This window comes from Procambarus clarkii, chromosome 30 (genome assembly GCF_040958095.1).
Source record: "Procambarus clarkii isolate CNS0578487 chromosome 30, FALCON_Pclarkii_2.0, whole genome shotgun sequence".
Classification (NCBI taxonomy): domain Eukaryota; kingdom Metazoa; phylum Arthropoda; class Malacostraca; order Decapoda; family Cambaridae; genus Procambarus; species Procambarus clarkii.
In genome coordinates, this window is record NC_091179.1 from 18272064 (window position 1) to 18289032 (window position 16969).

The 16969-nt window shown below is 41.4% G+C and overlaps 2 protein-coding genes across 3 annotated transcripts in view; one reads left to right on the top strand and one right to left on the bottom strand.

Annotated features, from left to right (window-relative positions):
* Positions 1–2091: 2091 nt before the first annotated feature.
* LOC123750853 (uncharacterized) lies at positions 2092–6347 on the bottom strand. The gene is made up of 2 exons (XM_045732953.2): positions 6161–6347; positions 2092–3176 (listed from the first exon to the last, which is right to left on the bottom strand). Exons 1-2 carry the CDS (start codon positions 6345–6347, stop codon positions 2092–2094), a joined length of 1272 nt encoding a protein of 423 aa, XP_045588909.2.
* Positions 6348–11094: 4747 nt separating this feature from the next.
* Positions 11095–16969, top strand: part of LOC123750854 (arrestin homolog) — a 29243-nt gene continuing 23368 nt past the window's right edge. Inside the window, exons 1-2 of one of the 2 annotated variants that reach the window (XM_069333984.1) lie at positions 11095–11715; positions 12124–12271. In XM_069333984.1, the coding sequence (XP_069190085.1) occupies positions 11614–11715; positions 12124–12271 (250 nt within the window). In that variant the 5' untranslated portion in view covers positions 11095–11613. The remainder of the gene's footprint in view (positions 11716–12123; positions 12272–16969) is intronic. The other variant, XM_045732954.2, reaches the window with a different exon arrangement.

Here is a 16969-nt window from a genome sequence, read left to right on the forward strand (position 1 = left end):
TAATGAGGCAGGTGAACAGATAATGAGGTATGTGCAGGCAGACGCCTAGTCCCTCCTACAGGCAGCTCGCGTCACCCCCCAAACTGTTCCACCAGGAAATGATTGGATAGGATAGTTCTATCCACCAGGATAGAAGATTGGCGGAAGATGCTCAACAGAATTAGTTCTGAAAATAACCTTTGTCCCAGCACACGCAGGTTGACGGCACGGGCGTCATTTGTTTCAACACAAGGGAAGAAGATTGCTTACATTTTTACCCTAACGGGTGGTAGAGAGTAATCAAGGGTGCTAGAGAGTAATCAAGGGTGCTAGAGAGCAATCAAGGGTGCCACAACATAATCAAGGGATAAATCATAAATCATAATCAAACCACAACTCACAAACAACAGCCACAACTCACAAACAACAACCACAACTCACAAACAACAACCACAACTCACAGACGACAACCACAACTCACACAATCAACACACAACACTCACTCATCACATGGGTAACCATGAACAAACACGTCAAATGAGTAATTAACATGTACGTAATGTGTTTTAATTCGTGCGTTAATTAGCAGCAACCACTTAATGAGGTGATTAAGAGAGCGAAAGGTAATTACTGTCTGGCGAATCTCACCTTAACGTAGACTATTCTTTGATGAAATCTATTTGAATTTGACTCTAGATAGAACCACATCAACTGGGAGATTATACAGAAGTTTAATAATAAAACTAATAATATATATATATATATATATATATATATATATATATATATATATATATATATATATATATATATATATATATATATATATATATATATATATATATATATATATTGAGAGTTGTGCCTTAAGCAGAGACACTGTGTCTTCCCATATTAACAGGGACTTGATGAAATTAACGTATAAATGACCCCTCACTTGCTCTGGTGCTCTTGGGAGGTGTTGATCTTTGGGGTATTTAAATACTCCGAAATTACCATCTCTTTTAAGGGTCTGAGCTGGTGCTGGAGCGGGTTAAGGCGTACCTGTTATGCCAGTTGCTGGAAGGCTTCTGTGCTGGCTAGGGTTCGAGTCTCCTGGTGGGAAAGTGTTCTAAAGTTGTATATATATATATATATATATATATATATATATATATATATATATATATATATATATATATATATATATATATATATATATTTATATATATCAAACTACAAAACTATATGTGCAATATGCAGGCGATGAGTCACAATAACGTGGCTGACGTATGTTGACCAGACCACACACTAGAAGGTGAAGGGACGACGTCGTTTCGTTCCGTCCTGGACCAAGATTCTCAAGTCGGAGAATAGTCCAGGACGGACCGAAACGTCGTCGTCCCTTCACTTTCTAGCGTGTGGTCTGGTCAATATAGGTGCAATGCATTGCAATGGGGAAAACGAGTTGCAAGGACACTAACAAGGCATTTTGATAGTTATCACAGGAAAATAGGCACAATTACTGAATAAATTTTATCATTAGGCTCGCGCCCAAAAAGATACACTTCAGCAATTACGAATCGAACCCGGGCTATTCGGACTACGAACCCCGAGCGCTGTCTACTCAGCCATGTGTGTGTGTGTGTGTGTGTGTGTGTGTGTGTGTGTGTGTGTGTGTGTGTGTGTGTGTGTGTGTGTACTCACCTAATTGTACTCACCTAATTGTGCTTGCGGGGGTTGAGCTTTGGCTCTTTGGTCCCGCCTCTCAACCGTCAATCAACTGGTGTACAGATAAAACACAGATTATTGTGTGTGTGTGTGTGTGTGTGTGTGTGTGTGTGTGTGTTAAACACACCATGAAAAAGTATATCTATAAGTCACAAATAATCACATACATCGTAAAAAAAAGCAAACTTTAACTTTTGTCAGGGATCCATCATAAAAGTTTAAAGTTGGTGAGCCGGAACTGCCAAAAATGAGGGGAAAAGTTTGGCGTCGAGGAAAATGGTCAAAGGGAAGAGGGGAAAAGCTGGAGAAGCTGCAGAATTAAATGGTAATTAAGAGAACTAATAGCAAGAAGATAGTTCACTAATGAACAGAGGAGAGTAAGAACAACACAATTATGGGTATTTAACATCGTAAGGAATTATTTAATACATCTACAGTCTGGTCTCTAGTGCTTGAGTCTACCTCTACAGTCTGGTCTCTAGTGCTTGAGTCTACATCTACAGTCTGGTCTCTAGTGCTTGAGTCTACCTCTACAGTCTGGTCTCTAGTGCTTGAGTCTACCTCTACAGTCTGGTCTCTAGTGCTTGAGTCTACATCTACAGTCTGGTCCCTAGTGCTTGAGTCTACCTCTACAGTCTGGTTCCTAGTGCTTGAGTCTACCTCTACAGTCAGGACCCTAGTGCTTGAGTCTACCTCTACAGTCAGATCCCTAGTGCTTGAGTCTACCTCTACAGTCAGATCCCTAGTGCTTGAGTCTACCTCTACAGTCAGATCCCTAGTGCTTGAGTCTACCTCTACAGTCAGATCCCTAGTGCTTGAGTCTACCTCTACAGTCAGATCCCTAGTGCTTGAGTCTACCTCTACAGTCAGATCCCTAGTGCTTGAGTCTACCTCTACAGTCAGATCCCTAGTGCTTGAGTCTACCTCTACAGTCAGATCCCTAGTGCTTGAGTCTACCTCTACAGTCTGGTCTCTAGTACTTGAGTCTACCTCTACAGTCAGGACCCTAGTGCTTGAGTCTACCTCTACAGTCTGGTCCCTAGTGCTTGTGTCTACATCTACAGTCAGGTCCCTAGTGCTTGAGTCTACCTCTACAGTCTGGTCCCTAGTGCTTGTGTCTACATCTACAGTCAGGTCCCTAGTGCTTGTGTCTACCTCTACAGTCTGGTCTCTAGTACTTGAGTCTACCTCTACAGTCAGGACCCTAGTGCTTGAGTCTACCTCTACAGTCTGGTCTCTAGTGCTTGAGTCTACCTCTACAGTCAGGACCCTAGTGCTTGAGTCTACCTCTACAGTCAGGACCCTAGTGCTTGAGTCTACCTCTACAGTCAGGACCCTAGTGCTTGAGTCTACCTCTACAGTCAGGACCCTAGTGCTTGAGTCTACCTCTACAGTCAGGTCTCTAGTGCTTGAGTCTACCTCTACAGTCTGGTCTCTAGTGCTTGTGTCTACATCTACAGTCAGGACCCTAGTGCTTGAGTCTACCTCTACAGTCAGAGACTCTCAGACTGGACAAGGAAACTGTGTATAATGTCGGTCTGTAAACTGGACAGTCTGTTCCTTTAAAGTGACTTAATTTTCTATATATACTTCTTTAAGGGGAAAAAGAAAAGGAATTTTTTTCAGGTTTTTAGGTGAGAGTATACCAATATGTATGAGTTGGAGTATACCCACGTGTATGAGTGTAAGTATACTAGCGTGTATGAATGACCGTATACCCATCTGTACCTTGTGTTTTAACATACAGAAGTGTGCGTTACAACTATCATACGATAATGCTTAAAAATAGGTCTCAAATTAAATATGTAATATGTAATGTATTAAAAATATGTAAAAATAAAAATTAAAAATATGTAGGTCTCCCACCTTCACCATCTTCCAAACATTTCGTTACCTTCGCTTCTCTTCGTCACCTTCACTACCCTTCACCACTCACTCTTTCAGCCTTGTAACTCTCTTCACCTCATGACGTCATCAATAAGTAAACTACGTGTGCCCAAATTAACATTTAATCCTGTTGAATAGATGCTGGATGATTCTTAGTGAAGAGTCATTTCATATTTGGTATTTAGCGAGACTGGAAAATGGTATATATGTTAATTTTTGCTAAAAGGGGGCAACCCCCTAATAATTTGTGAACAACCCCCTAATAATTCGTGAACCCCTTAATAATTCAATGTATTACCTCATTACTACATATAAAGCCAGTTGCCAATTATATATTTAACTATCCATAATTTCCATAATTATTTTCCATAATATTGATTCTGAAATTAGTTGATATTATTGGGATATCAGGGAATATCAGGGAATATCAGGGAATATCAGGGAATATCAGGGATATGATGTATGTCAGAGATATTCAATTCAATGACGTGAGTAATATAAGGGTCAGAATTCCTTATAATTCCTTATAATTCCTATAAAATTCCTTATAGGATGTCAGTAAAGGGATGTCAGTAAATGCCAAATATGCAAGGTATATTCGGGTCTTCAGGGGGATGTCAGTGAATGCCAGGTAGTGCAAGGACATGTTAACGTCATCAGAAATATCAGGGCTTCCAGGGGATGTCAGTTTAGACTACTATAATCATAATATAAAGTTTACCATGAGCCAGAATGCATGCACTTTGCATCTCGCCGGAGGTAATAGGCAAGAACCCTTGGGAAATAAATTTAAAATTCGTGTGACGTTTCTCCATGTATGTGAATATACGCTTATATACCCAGGTATACAAGTCTATGTATATATATGTATACTATATACATTCACATGTATTTATATCACTATTTGTATTATTACTGAATTATAATGGGAGCCGGTCGGCCGAGTGGACAGCACACTGGACTTGTGATCCTGTGGTCCTGGGTTCGATCCCAGGCGCCGGCGAGTAACATTGGGCAGAGTTTCTTTCACCCTATGCCCCTGTTACCTAGCAGTAAAATAGGTACCTGGGTGTTAGTCAGCTGTCACGGGCTGCTTCCTGGGGGTGGAGGCCTGGTCGAGGACCGGGCCGCGGGGACACTAAAGCCCCGAAATCACCTAAAGATAACTGGGATAGAGAGCTGGTAAATGAAATGTGGGTTGTAAACACCGCAGACTTTTCGAGAATGGTTTATAAAATTCTATTTTTCCCACTAATTGTCTCTCTTATTGGCTGGCTTCTCCCAAGACGGAGAAGTGTGGCGGAACACCTTCTTGGTATTTTGTAATGATTAAAAATTCTTGCAATTACCTTTCATATTTTTTGTCAATAATTTTAATTTAATATTTTGTCGGCTCTTGATTTCTCCATTCATTCTGGATTGTTTTTTTTTCTTGGTGATTATCTAGGTTTGCATAAAATATTTAATTTTATATAATTTAATGTTCAATCCTAATTTATTGTTTAATTTTATGTAATTTAATGTTTAATTTAATATAATCTAATGTTAAATTTAATATGATTTAATGTTTATTATAATTTAATGTTTAATTTAATATAATCTAATGTCAAATTTAATATAATTTAACGTTTAATTTAATATAATTTAATGTTTAATTTAATGTTTAATTTAATATAATCTAATGTTAAATTCAATATAATTTAATGTTTAATTTAATATAATTTAATGTTAATTTAATGTTTAATTTAATGGTCAAACCTAATTATATGTGTATTTTTGTAATTAAAGTTCAAAGAATTGGCATTTTAGTACATTAACCCGTCATTTACTAATCTTGTTTGTTGAGTCTTTTCTTTAATATTTCTCGTACTTCTTGATGTACCTGTGCTGCCTGGCTCTCTATGTGGCGGCCTACTGGCACTGTCTGCTCCACCTGGCACTGTCTGTTCCACCTGGCACTGTCTGCTCCACCTGGCACTGTCTGCTCCACCTGGCACTGTCTGCTCCACCTGGCACTGTCTGCTCCACCTGGCACTGTCTGCTCCACCTGGCACTGTCTGCTCCACCTGGCACTGTCTGCTCCACCTGGCACTGTCTGCTCCACCTGGCACTGTCTGCTCCACCTGGCACTGTCTGCTCCACCTGGCACTGTCTGCTCCACCTGGCACTGTCTGCTCCACCTGGCACTGTCTGCTCCACCTGGCACTGTCTGCTCCACCTGGCACTGTCTGCTCCACCTGGCACTGTCTGCTCCACCTGGCACTGTCTGCTCCACCTGGCACTGTCTGCTTCACCTGGCACTGTCTGCTCCACCTGGCACTGTCTGCTCCACCTGGCACTGTCTGCTCCACCTGGCACTGTCTGCTCCACCTGGCACTGTCTGCTCCACCTGGCACTGTCTGCTCCACCTGGCACTGTCTGCTCCACCTGGCACTGTCTGCTCCACCTGGCACCGTATTCACCACTCTCACTGTTTGCTCAACTGTTGGTGGTACTCATGCATCATTCATCCTGATACATTTGCGTGATTCATTGCACTATTCATCGTTGAACGTCCGGCATGACTACTCATGGCACTGCTTACGATACTCATCATGGCACTGTTTACGATACTCATCACGGCACTGTTTGCATGACTCATCGCGGCACTGGATGAATATACGACGATACACTTTGCCTGCAAACCTGTAATTACCCACATAACAACCGGTGATAACCTGCAATTGGTCTATGTCTTCCGGTGCATGGTTGCTTGTGTTCGAGTTTGCCATTTCTGTGCCTGTCTGTGTTCGCTACACTACTGTCTCCGCCTGTCACCGCCTGCTTCTGTCCGTACTGGGGACTGTGGACTCTCTTCCTGCCCTTCAACTTATGAATTAGATGGTAAGAACACTCTCAAATCTTTGGAGTCAATTTCAACTAGATGCCAGGTGTGTAATTGGGCATTTTCTACTCAACTGTTCAACTATTAGTGGGGAACACATGTGATTAATCGAGGCTTCTCCCTAGAACACCTTTTAACGCATTTACTCACGATTGGTCAAAATAAATTCAGGATTAAGGCGTGATAAGAAATGATAGTATGTATAGATATAGCTAAAATGTTAGTTATATATCTTTCCTCACCTGTAACTTTGCTGTACCTTCCTCACCTGTAGCCTTGCTGTATCTTCCTCACCTGTAATTAGAAAGATCGTGGGTTAGATATAACAGTATTTCGCCCTATTCTATGTATTATACCTATGAATACATGGATTATATATATATGAAAGCATCGTTCGAGTATACATACGCTCACGGACCTATATTATCCTCCGTGTAGGTATATTTGGTGTATACTCCATATACATATATATATACACACACACACACACATACATACATATATAAATATATATATATATATATATATATATATATATATATATATATATATATATATATATATATATATATATATATATATATATACACAATATATATATACAAGTACACTTTATTGTATATATATATATATATATATATATATATATATATATATATATATATATATATATATATATATATATATATATATATATAGAAATAAAGAGTACCACCTCTAGCTGGAAGAAGGGGGACCCATAGCCTCGGAGGAAACCACGCATAACGCATTAGAGGGAATGTTTAGATCCCCTCCAATACAGTTTCTGTGTGCTTTTCTCCTACCACCCCCTTCCTTGAATATTTTTTGTGCTTTATTATGCATTTGATGGTTACAAGATATACATGGGTTGATACAAAAATAATAATGCAAAAAGGTGCTTAAAGGTTATGAATCTCTTGAAGAACACAACAATGGGAAATATTGATGAATGTCACAGACGGGTTCGATCATTGTTGCAAGTCAAACACTTCTTCGAATTCCTCTGAAGTTGGACTAGTGCCCAAGACGCAACAGGCATTTCCCCTCTGAATCGCAACACTGAGGCGCTGGAACAAGAAACTTTTTGCTCTCTGGTCTTTTGTAGCGCTGATCAATTTGAATTTATATAATTATAAATTTATATTATAAATAAATTTATTTATTTTATAAATATAATTTATAAATTTATATTTATATTATAATTTAATTTTATATAATTTATATACAAGCTGAATTTATATATATATATATATATATATATATATATATATATATATATATATATATATATATATATATATATATATAATAAAGTGTACTTGTCATTGGGGGAGTGTTGACCTCCGTCACCTTCGATATTGACCTTATTAGTGAGGATAGAGGTCATAGTTGATGGTCAATACTCTCCCTCCAGTATTAATCTCCCTGAAGATGAACCCCCTCCTTGACCTCTGTCAGTCATAATCCCTGACTTCAGCGAGACATTTCCCGGGTAATGAATCATTATCTACCGTTGCAAATTTCTCTTGCTAATTACCAAGGCGTTAGGTCTAATTGTTGACCTGTAATATCACGTATTGATATTGTGCCCATTACAGAGAGCGTTCTGTGTTATCCTGTTGACGATAATTATAGATAAAAGATAACGAGGTGTTTCTTCAGAGATAAGTGAGTGAAAGACGCCTCGTCGACGTTGTCTGAGCTAAACGTGTACTTAGATGACAGGATTTTCGTGCCTAAGTTTGTGAATGCTTCGCCCTAGCTACCCCCTTGCAGCAGTAGCTACAGCAGCAGCAGCAGCAGCAGTAGCTACAGCAGCAACAGCAGCAGCAGCAGCAGCAGCAGCAGGGGTCCTCGTGGTAAACCGCAAAACCTTGAATTGGTGGTCTGGTTGATATCTGTTTCTCGTCTGGTATTGAAGGCACGCAAATAACGGCCAACATCAAAGGCATATTTGACAGTCATGAAATATTGCGAGTTGGGGTTGAGAAGTGGCGGGGCCCAAGCTTTATTATTGCGTGTGTGTGTGTGTGTGTGAGCACACGCACACACACCACACACAAACACACACATACACAGGCATACATAAACATGGAAGTTAACTCGAAACTGTTTGCATGTTAAATTTGTGAAATTATGGTATGAATTCAAAACTTTGATAAGTATTATTAGAAAGTTATCATATAATCAGAATTATTATTTGTTTCTATTTGTTTGTTCCTATTGTTATCTCTATATCTCTTACTCTGTCTCTCCCTCTCTCTCTCTCTCTCCCCCTCCCTCTCTCTCTGTTTTTTTTTAACTAAGAATAGGGTTCATTAGGGCTGTCAACTAAGGTATCTATTGAAACTGCCATCAAGAGCTGTTATCCTATCTCGGCTCATTTGAAGCCTTCCCCTACAGCCTTTCTCTCTCTCTCTCTCTCTCTCTCTCTCTCTCTCTCTCTCTCTCTCTCTCTCTCTCTCTCTCTCTCTCTCTCTCTCTCTCTCTCTCTCTCTCTCTCTCTCTCTCTCTCTCTCTCTCTCTCTCTCTCTCAATGGCTTCAGTGCTCCAATAATTAATTCCTAAAGAGAAGAAAAGCTCCTTTGACTAACGGTAAACCGTATTGACGAAACCCAAGACCTCTCGGCCTCGACCAATCACACACTCTCGTTTTCAAACCAACCAATCACAAGAGAGGATGATGATGACGTCACTGAGACCCGTCCATAATTGGGAATAAGATGGGAGAGTTATGAAGTCTAGTCGTAGTTTAAGACAAAAAAAGTCACTTTACTGGCATTGAAAGACTACCAAATGTTGTATTTAATGACATATACAAATCAATGAGAATTTCCGTCTCCTGTTAAGTAATTTAATACCTGAATTTTTTTTCCTATATAATTACGTATTTGTCTGGGATATTTGTGTCTGTGTCAGGTGGCTTTCTTGTCTTTGTCAAGTGTCGTGTTTTATCTGTGTCTGTGTATTTCTCTGGTGTCTTTGTCGTCTCTCAATGTGTGGTTGTAAACTGTTTTCTGTCTCTTTTATTTCATCCTAATTCTTGTTAATTATGAGTCTTAAAACAACAGTTGTTTTTAAAACTTTATTTCAGTTGCTGAACTGTGAAAATAAAATGGAGAACATGAAGCCATTAGCAGTCACGTGTGTGTGTGTGTGTGTGTGTGTGTGTGTGTGTGTACTCACCTATTTGTACTCACCTATTTGTGCTTGCGGGGGTTGAGCTTTGGCTCTTTGGTCCCGCCTCTCAACTGTCAATCAACTGGTGTACAGATTCCTGAGCCTACTGGGCTCTATCATATCTACATTTAAAACTGTGTATGGAGTCAGCCTCCACCACATCACTGCCTAATGCATTCCATCCGTTAACTACTCTGACACTAAAAAAGTGTGTGTGTGTGTGTGTGTGTGTGTGTGTGTGTGTGTGTGTGTGTGTGTGTGTGTGTGTGTGTGTGTGTGTGTGTGTGTGTGTGTGTGTGTGTGTGTGTGTGTATGTGTGTGTGTGTTCTCACCTATTTGTTGCTGCAGCATCGAGTATTAGCTTTTGGATCCCGCCTTTCTAGCCCACCAGTTTTTCTAAAGCAATGACTCCAGGCTTATTTCCCTATTATATCTCATTTTAATATGATGAAGGGAGGTTTGCCCCTACACCCTGCTCCTCCAGTTCATTCTACACAACGTCCAGAAAGCCGACAGGAACTTGGACAGAGAAATATAATGAACACAATAATCACATCATGTGACGAATGTCATCACATTATGTGACGAATGTCATCACATCATGTGACGAATGTCATCACATCATGTGACGAATGTCATCACATCATGTGACGAATGTCATCACATTATGCGACGAATGTCATCACATTATGTGACGATTATCAGATAGTTACTTGTTCATAACTTGTTGTTCACTGTTCACTAACTAGTAGTTACTTGTTAACTAAGTTGTTTCTACCTGTTCACTACATGCTTCCCTCTTAAGTTATCTTGTTATACCCTCTAAACCGCTTAGTTCACCTATAACTACCCACCCATCTGAGTAAACTACTCAACGACCTCACATTTAACGAATCAACTATCTCGTTGATGCTTGTTAACTGTTCAGTAATTACTCGTTCACCTCGTTCATTACCAAGCATCTCATCTAGCTAACTACTCAGCCACTGGTAACGATGCCCTTCACTGATAAGATGCTCAATTAACTGTTTCGTCACCAAGCTACAGATAAGCTTACCATACAGTTTCCCATACAACTTACCATACAACTTACCATACAGCTTACCATACAACTTACCATACAGCTTACCATACAACTTACCATACAACTTACCATACAACTTACCATACAACTTACCATACAACTTACCATACAACTTACCATACAACTTACCATACAGCTTACCATACAACTTACCATACAACTTACCATACAACTTACCATACAACTTACCATACAACTTACCATACAACTTACCATACAACTTACCATACAACTTACCATACAACTTACCATACAACTTACCATACAGCTTACCATACAACTTACCATACAACTTACCATACAACTTACCATACAACTTACCATACAACTTACCATACAACTTACCATACAACTTACCATGCAACTTACCATACAACTTACCATACAACTTACCATACAGCTTACCAGCTTTCTGCGCATTTTTCTTGTCACTTGAACTAGCTAATGTCCCTCCAGATTAATCCTAATTTATTTAACTATCATGTGAACCTAATTGCTTGTTGTCTCTCCCCTCTGGCTGGTCGGTACAGCGACGGCCTCGCTTCTTGCAGGGCGGCGTTCGATCCCCGATGGTCCTAAGCAGTTGATGGGGCACTATTCCATCCCTCCGTCCTATCCCAAGCGATGTCTCCTGATAATGACCTGCCCTATGTGGATACCAAACTGGTTCTAACTATTTCCTTTGTGAGACAAGATTGTGGTGGGCGTTCGAGTTAGATGGTTCGTTAATGTGTCCAATTTCCTTCTCTATTGGTCAAGCCCAATTTCCTGATGTAATTGATTCCCGTTTGAGCCTAATTATATGTTCTGACTCCCGCAGGAGGCTAATTACCTAGACTAATGACTCAATTACCTCCCACCCAAGGTAATGGGACTGAGGTTCTGCAACGAGGCGTGTCTTCAGGCCCAGCAGCTGTGGCCTGTCCCTGAGGACGACCACCACGACCACATGAACCTCACGCCGCTGCAGGTGGGTGGTGGTGGGTCGTCCCGGTGGGTGGTGGGTCGTCCAGGTGGTGGTGGTGGTGGGTCGTCCAGGTGGGTGGTGGTGGTGGTGGAGGGTCGTCCAGGTGGGTGGTGGTGGGTCGTCCAGGTGGGTGGTGGTGGGTCCTCCAGGTGGGTGGTGGTGGGTACTCCAGGTGGGTGGTGGTGGTGGGTCGTCCAAGTGGGTGGTGGTGGTGGTGGTGGGTCGTCCAGGTGCGTGGTGATGGTGGAGGGTCCTCCAGGTGGGTGGTGGTGGGTACTCCAGGTGGGTGGTGGTAGTGGTCGTCCAGGTGGGTGGTAGTGGTCGTCCAGGTGGGTGGTAGTGGTCGTCCAGGTGGGTGGTAGTGGTCGTCCCCCACAGGGCTCACCAAGGTACCCTCCTCCTCCCCTACAGGACACGTTGGTCAAGAGGCTCGGGGCAGGAGCTGTGCCCTTCACCTTCACAGTCTCGTCCCTGGCGCCGCCCTCCGTCACCCTCCTCCCCGCCAGGACCTACGTCGGCGCCCCCATAGGCACCAACTACGACCTCAGGATCTTTGTAGGTGAGTGCTGGGGGGTGTGGTTGGTGGCTCGTGTGGTTAGTGGCTGGTGTGGTTAGTGGGTGGTTGGTGGGTGACAGACGGACGGTTGACCGTTCGCCTGTCTGTCTCTCAGTAAATTTAACATTACGAAACCATGAAAACTGCTTAAAAGCTCCACGAGAAACAAACGATTTCAAAGACCACAATCGGAGGCGATATTTCTTAAAGTGAGACAATCTGGCTGACCCCATCCAACCTATGACAGTCACATACCACCTATGTGTCGTCTTGAATTGTTTTTCCTGAAACTAGCCATAAGCATCTGGCCTAAAAATAACTTTTGAATGTAAAAATTGAGAAGTGACCCATTTTTATATAGTTTCAGATCCTCACGAGTTGTGATAATCCTGACCTACTCCCTCTGTAATATATCCTCGGCTCTCTCCCTCTCTTCTCTTTCATCTCTCCACTCCCTTACCCATCTCCCTTGCCTCCTTCCTCACCTTCCCTTTGGAATATTCAGAGTGGATTACCTCCTCACCCTTGTTTGGCCTCACTGCTGTTAGGTAACTTGTTTACCCCTCTGTCTCTCTCTCTCTCTCTCTCTCTCTCTCTCTCTCTCTCTCTCTCTCTCTCTGTCTCTCTCTCTCTCTCTCTCTCTCTCTCTCTCTCTCTCTCTCTCTCTCTCTCTCTCTCTCTCTCTCTCTCTCTCTCTCTCTCTCTCTCTCTCTCTCTCTCCCCTTGACACAAGCGGTGCTGTTAATTGTTGTTGCTTGTGTGTGAGTCTGTGTTCACCTGCTCGTTGGTACCTGCCGGTAATTACACCTCCAGAGCCATATGCTTCACCTTGTTCCCCTCCTTGGTTTATATCATGCTTGGTTTAACACCACTAGTGGTTTATCGTCAAGATGTACTCACCTAGATGTACTCGCCTAGATGTACTCACCTAGATATACTTATATATACACTCTTTGCCTATCATTCAACCTCACAACATAGTAGTCAACAACACTCCCACACAACACACTGGTCAATAACACTCTCTTTACAACATATTGGTTATTAACACACTCTCACAACCCATTGATCAATAACATCACAACATATTGGACAATAACACCGTCTCACAACCCATTGATCAATAACACACCACAACATATTGGACAATAACATCGTCTCACAACCCATTGATCAATAACACACCACAACATAGGTTATTGATAAGGCTGCGGACCCCGTGTGTTCCTGTGTCATGTGCTGTGACACGTGGATTCAAGTGGATCGCTAAGACTGTGATGGTCATCCCTCCATGGAGTTCTGCTAGTCGCTTGTCAGTCTTCCTAGCGAACGCCTGCCTGCCTGCACCGGCGAACGTAAGTTCTACCTACACCGGCGAACGTTCGTCATGCAGGCAACTATACTGCTGGTCCTGTACAAGCTCTCAGGGATCACCAACTTCGTCTTGGTGAGGTTAACTGGCGTTCGGGAACGTTAACATGACTGTAATTGATCGTTTAAGCACTAGTGGTTATCCCCGGTAACAGGGTGATCGTGTGAACGTTCACAGGAGCGGGTGTAACATGGTGTAACTCTCTCTGGATTATGGGAACTAAAGCTCAGTGATTGGTGATCTCTGAGACAGATTATATGTGAATCTGTCTCTCAGGCTGACTGTCCTGTCACCTTCCTTCTCTCATACTGCCTCTCTCTCTCTCTCTGTCTCTCTCTGTCTGTCTCTCTGTCTCTCTCGTGCGCCAGACACTGCCAGGTGGTGAACAATAGAATCTGGAGGCGTCTGGAGGTATCTGGAGTTGTCTGGAGGAGTCTGGAAGAGTCTGGAGGTATCTGGAGGTGTCTGGAGGAGTCTGGAGGAGTCTGGAGGTATCTGGAGGTGTCTGGAGGAGTCTGGAGGAGTCTGGAGGTGTCTGGAGGTGTCTGGAGGAGTCTGGAGGTGTCTGGAGGTGTCTAGAGGAGTCTGGAGGTGTCTGAAGGTGTCTGGAGGTATCTATAGGAGTCTGGAGGTGTCTGAAGGTGTCTGGAGGTGTCTGGAGCAGCCTGCGGCCGTCGGGAGCTTGTGTCAACCCTCAAGAATATTTTCACGATAATTATTTATTCCTTGTCATTATCTGATATTAAATGCGTGTCGAGACTTATTGCAGTAATACATCGATGTGAGAAATTGATAGGAGTAGATAAAGACAGTTTACTTAACACCAAACAAGCCACAGAGACATTAGAAAGAACTATTTTAATGTTAGAGTAGTTAACAAATGGAATTATTATTATTATTAACATCTTTATTGACAAAATTAATTACAATTTTGCCTAATCTGAGGATTTTGATAGTCTTATTAAATTGAGGTTAATGCTAGTATTCACTGTCACGCAGGACAGAGGGTCATACATAAGACAATAGGCCTAAACTGTAGGCTGAAGCACATATATATCACGGTTACAATCAATGTTTTAATGTGTGGATATGTGAAAACAACTTTCTATTGTGCACTGCCACACAAGTGCAGGGATGGGTTCATAAGTGATACAGCTTAGAATATAAGTAGAAATTGTTCTTCATTCTTTAAAATGGACAAGCAAATTTTGGGTAAATTGTTAGGATGTCGTCCAGAACACCTGAGTCAATAAAATAGTTACACAGTTGGTGGTACAATAGGCCAGGAGGTCTAAAGTCCTTTACGGTTTCACATTCATCAATATAGTGTTCTAGTGAATGCATTAAAGGTTTATCACAGAGTTTACAATCTGAATATTCTGGTAGTGGCTCAGCCTCACTAACCTGCCAGATGTGTCTATAGCCAAGGCGAATTCGCGCGATTACTACATCACATTGCCTGGTCCGGTTACTGTGCTGACCATACAAATACCTATTATTACAGAACTTGTCATAACTTTTAATACTGCAGCTTTCAGGTCTCTGTGCATTTCTTAGTTCTTCTAAATCTGAATTAATTTCTTTAATTTGTATGTTTCTAATAACTGCATTAGATAGTCCAAAATCATAATCAATGTTTTCTTTCCTGCAAGCCTCATTGGCCAATTGATCTACAAAGTCATGTTTTTCAACTCCAACATGGGATGGGATCCACACAAATTTTATACAAGAATTATTATCATTGGCAAAAATTACATTCCATTTAATATTACAAGCTACTTCCGACATACATTGTGATGGGTTATTTAGGGACTGCAGAGCACTTTTAGAGTCACAGAAAATAACTCCACCACCATTGAGCTTAAGGTATTCAGTGGCTAGATAAATACCCAATAGCTCGGTCTGTGTCGTGCTTGCCCAGTTGTTCAATCTCTGTGTACTAGTCATGATCATTTCATTCCCTTTATACACTGCACATGCACAACCTGTTCTACCAGTGCCTAACTGCACAGAGCCATCAGTAAAGGCATAGGATTCAGTCGGTTTGAGAATTTGAAGATGACTGTCAATAGCTTCTAATGTTATACATCTCAAAATGTCAGTGTTATACATTTGTTTTACACTGATGGGAGTATAATGCAGAGAGACCTCCACATCTTTCCAAGGGGGAATATAGTGAACAGTTTTATCAGGGTTAAGAGATACATTCAGTTTCTGAAGATTATAGACACAACAACTGAGCCACACACTGTAGGGAGCTTTTTGCGGCGGATTGAGGGAACAGTCAGAATTGTTTAGAATGGATCTCAATTTAATTTGAATAGAGCTGGGGGGACCATTATTTTTCAAAGTTTTGGCGCAAAACATAGTACTAAGTAGAACAAATGGAATGCACTAGAAAGTCATGTGGTGGAGGCTGACTCCATACACAGTATCAAATGCACATATGATAAGAGCCCAGTAGGCTCAGGAATCTGTACACAAATTGACAGTTAAGAGGCGGGACCAAAGAGCCGAAGCTCAACCCCCGCAAGCACAACTGAGTACAAATTAAAAACTACATTAAAAACAGAATATAAATTTAGCGAGACACTCCTCACATAACTACAACAACAACAACAACAACAACAACAACAACAAATTTTTACTTAACATTTTTCCCAGACGAAATGGAATGTGAGACTTTTTAGAAACAATTTTCTCCTCGTTAAATAATGTAATTTCTTTATTTTAAAATTTTGACTTCTTCAAACTGTAAACATGACACAGAGTTCACAACAATGACGCAATAACCTTCACCAATCACAGTGGATGAATTCTGGTGACGTGTTTCAGCAGCGACCAATCGTCACCTCTAATGCTATGACGTATTTACATGCCAGCCAATGGCTGTTAGGCGCGTTCACTAACTACCCCCCACAGCAAGTTTTGCCTAATGACTTCCGCAGCCGCTGGCCACGCCGCATATTTCACTCTCGCTGGACAAGGCGTATGAATAAATGTATTTTTATCACTCCTGTTGTATCATTCAACTGGAAAGAAAACAGTGTTGCAGAAATGATCGAACTGGAACACTTATCGCTCACGATTGCTGTCGACACGGGTGAGGGACACAGACAGACTAATGACAAACAATGTTGGACAGAGAATAATGTTGACTGTAACCAGAGACGCAGAATAAATGCCTCAGAGCGCCGGCGAATGTGGAATTTAATTTTGTTTTTACTCAACTGATGGTGAGGTGAAAATGATTATTTTATGAACACTTCTCTGACCTCTGATGACCTCTTTTAAGGTCACTCATGATTCTTAGTGTTGTTCTAGGCAAC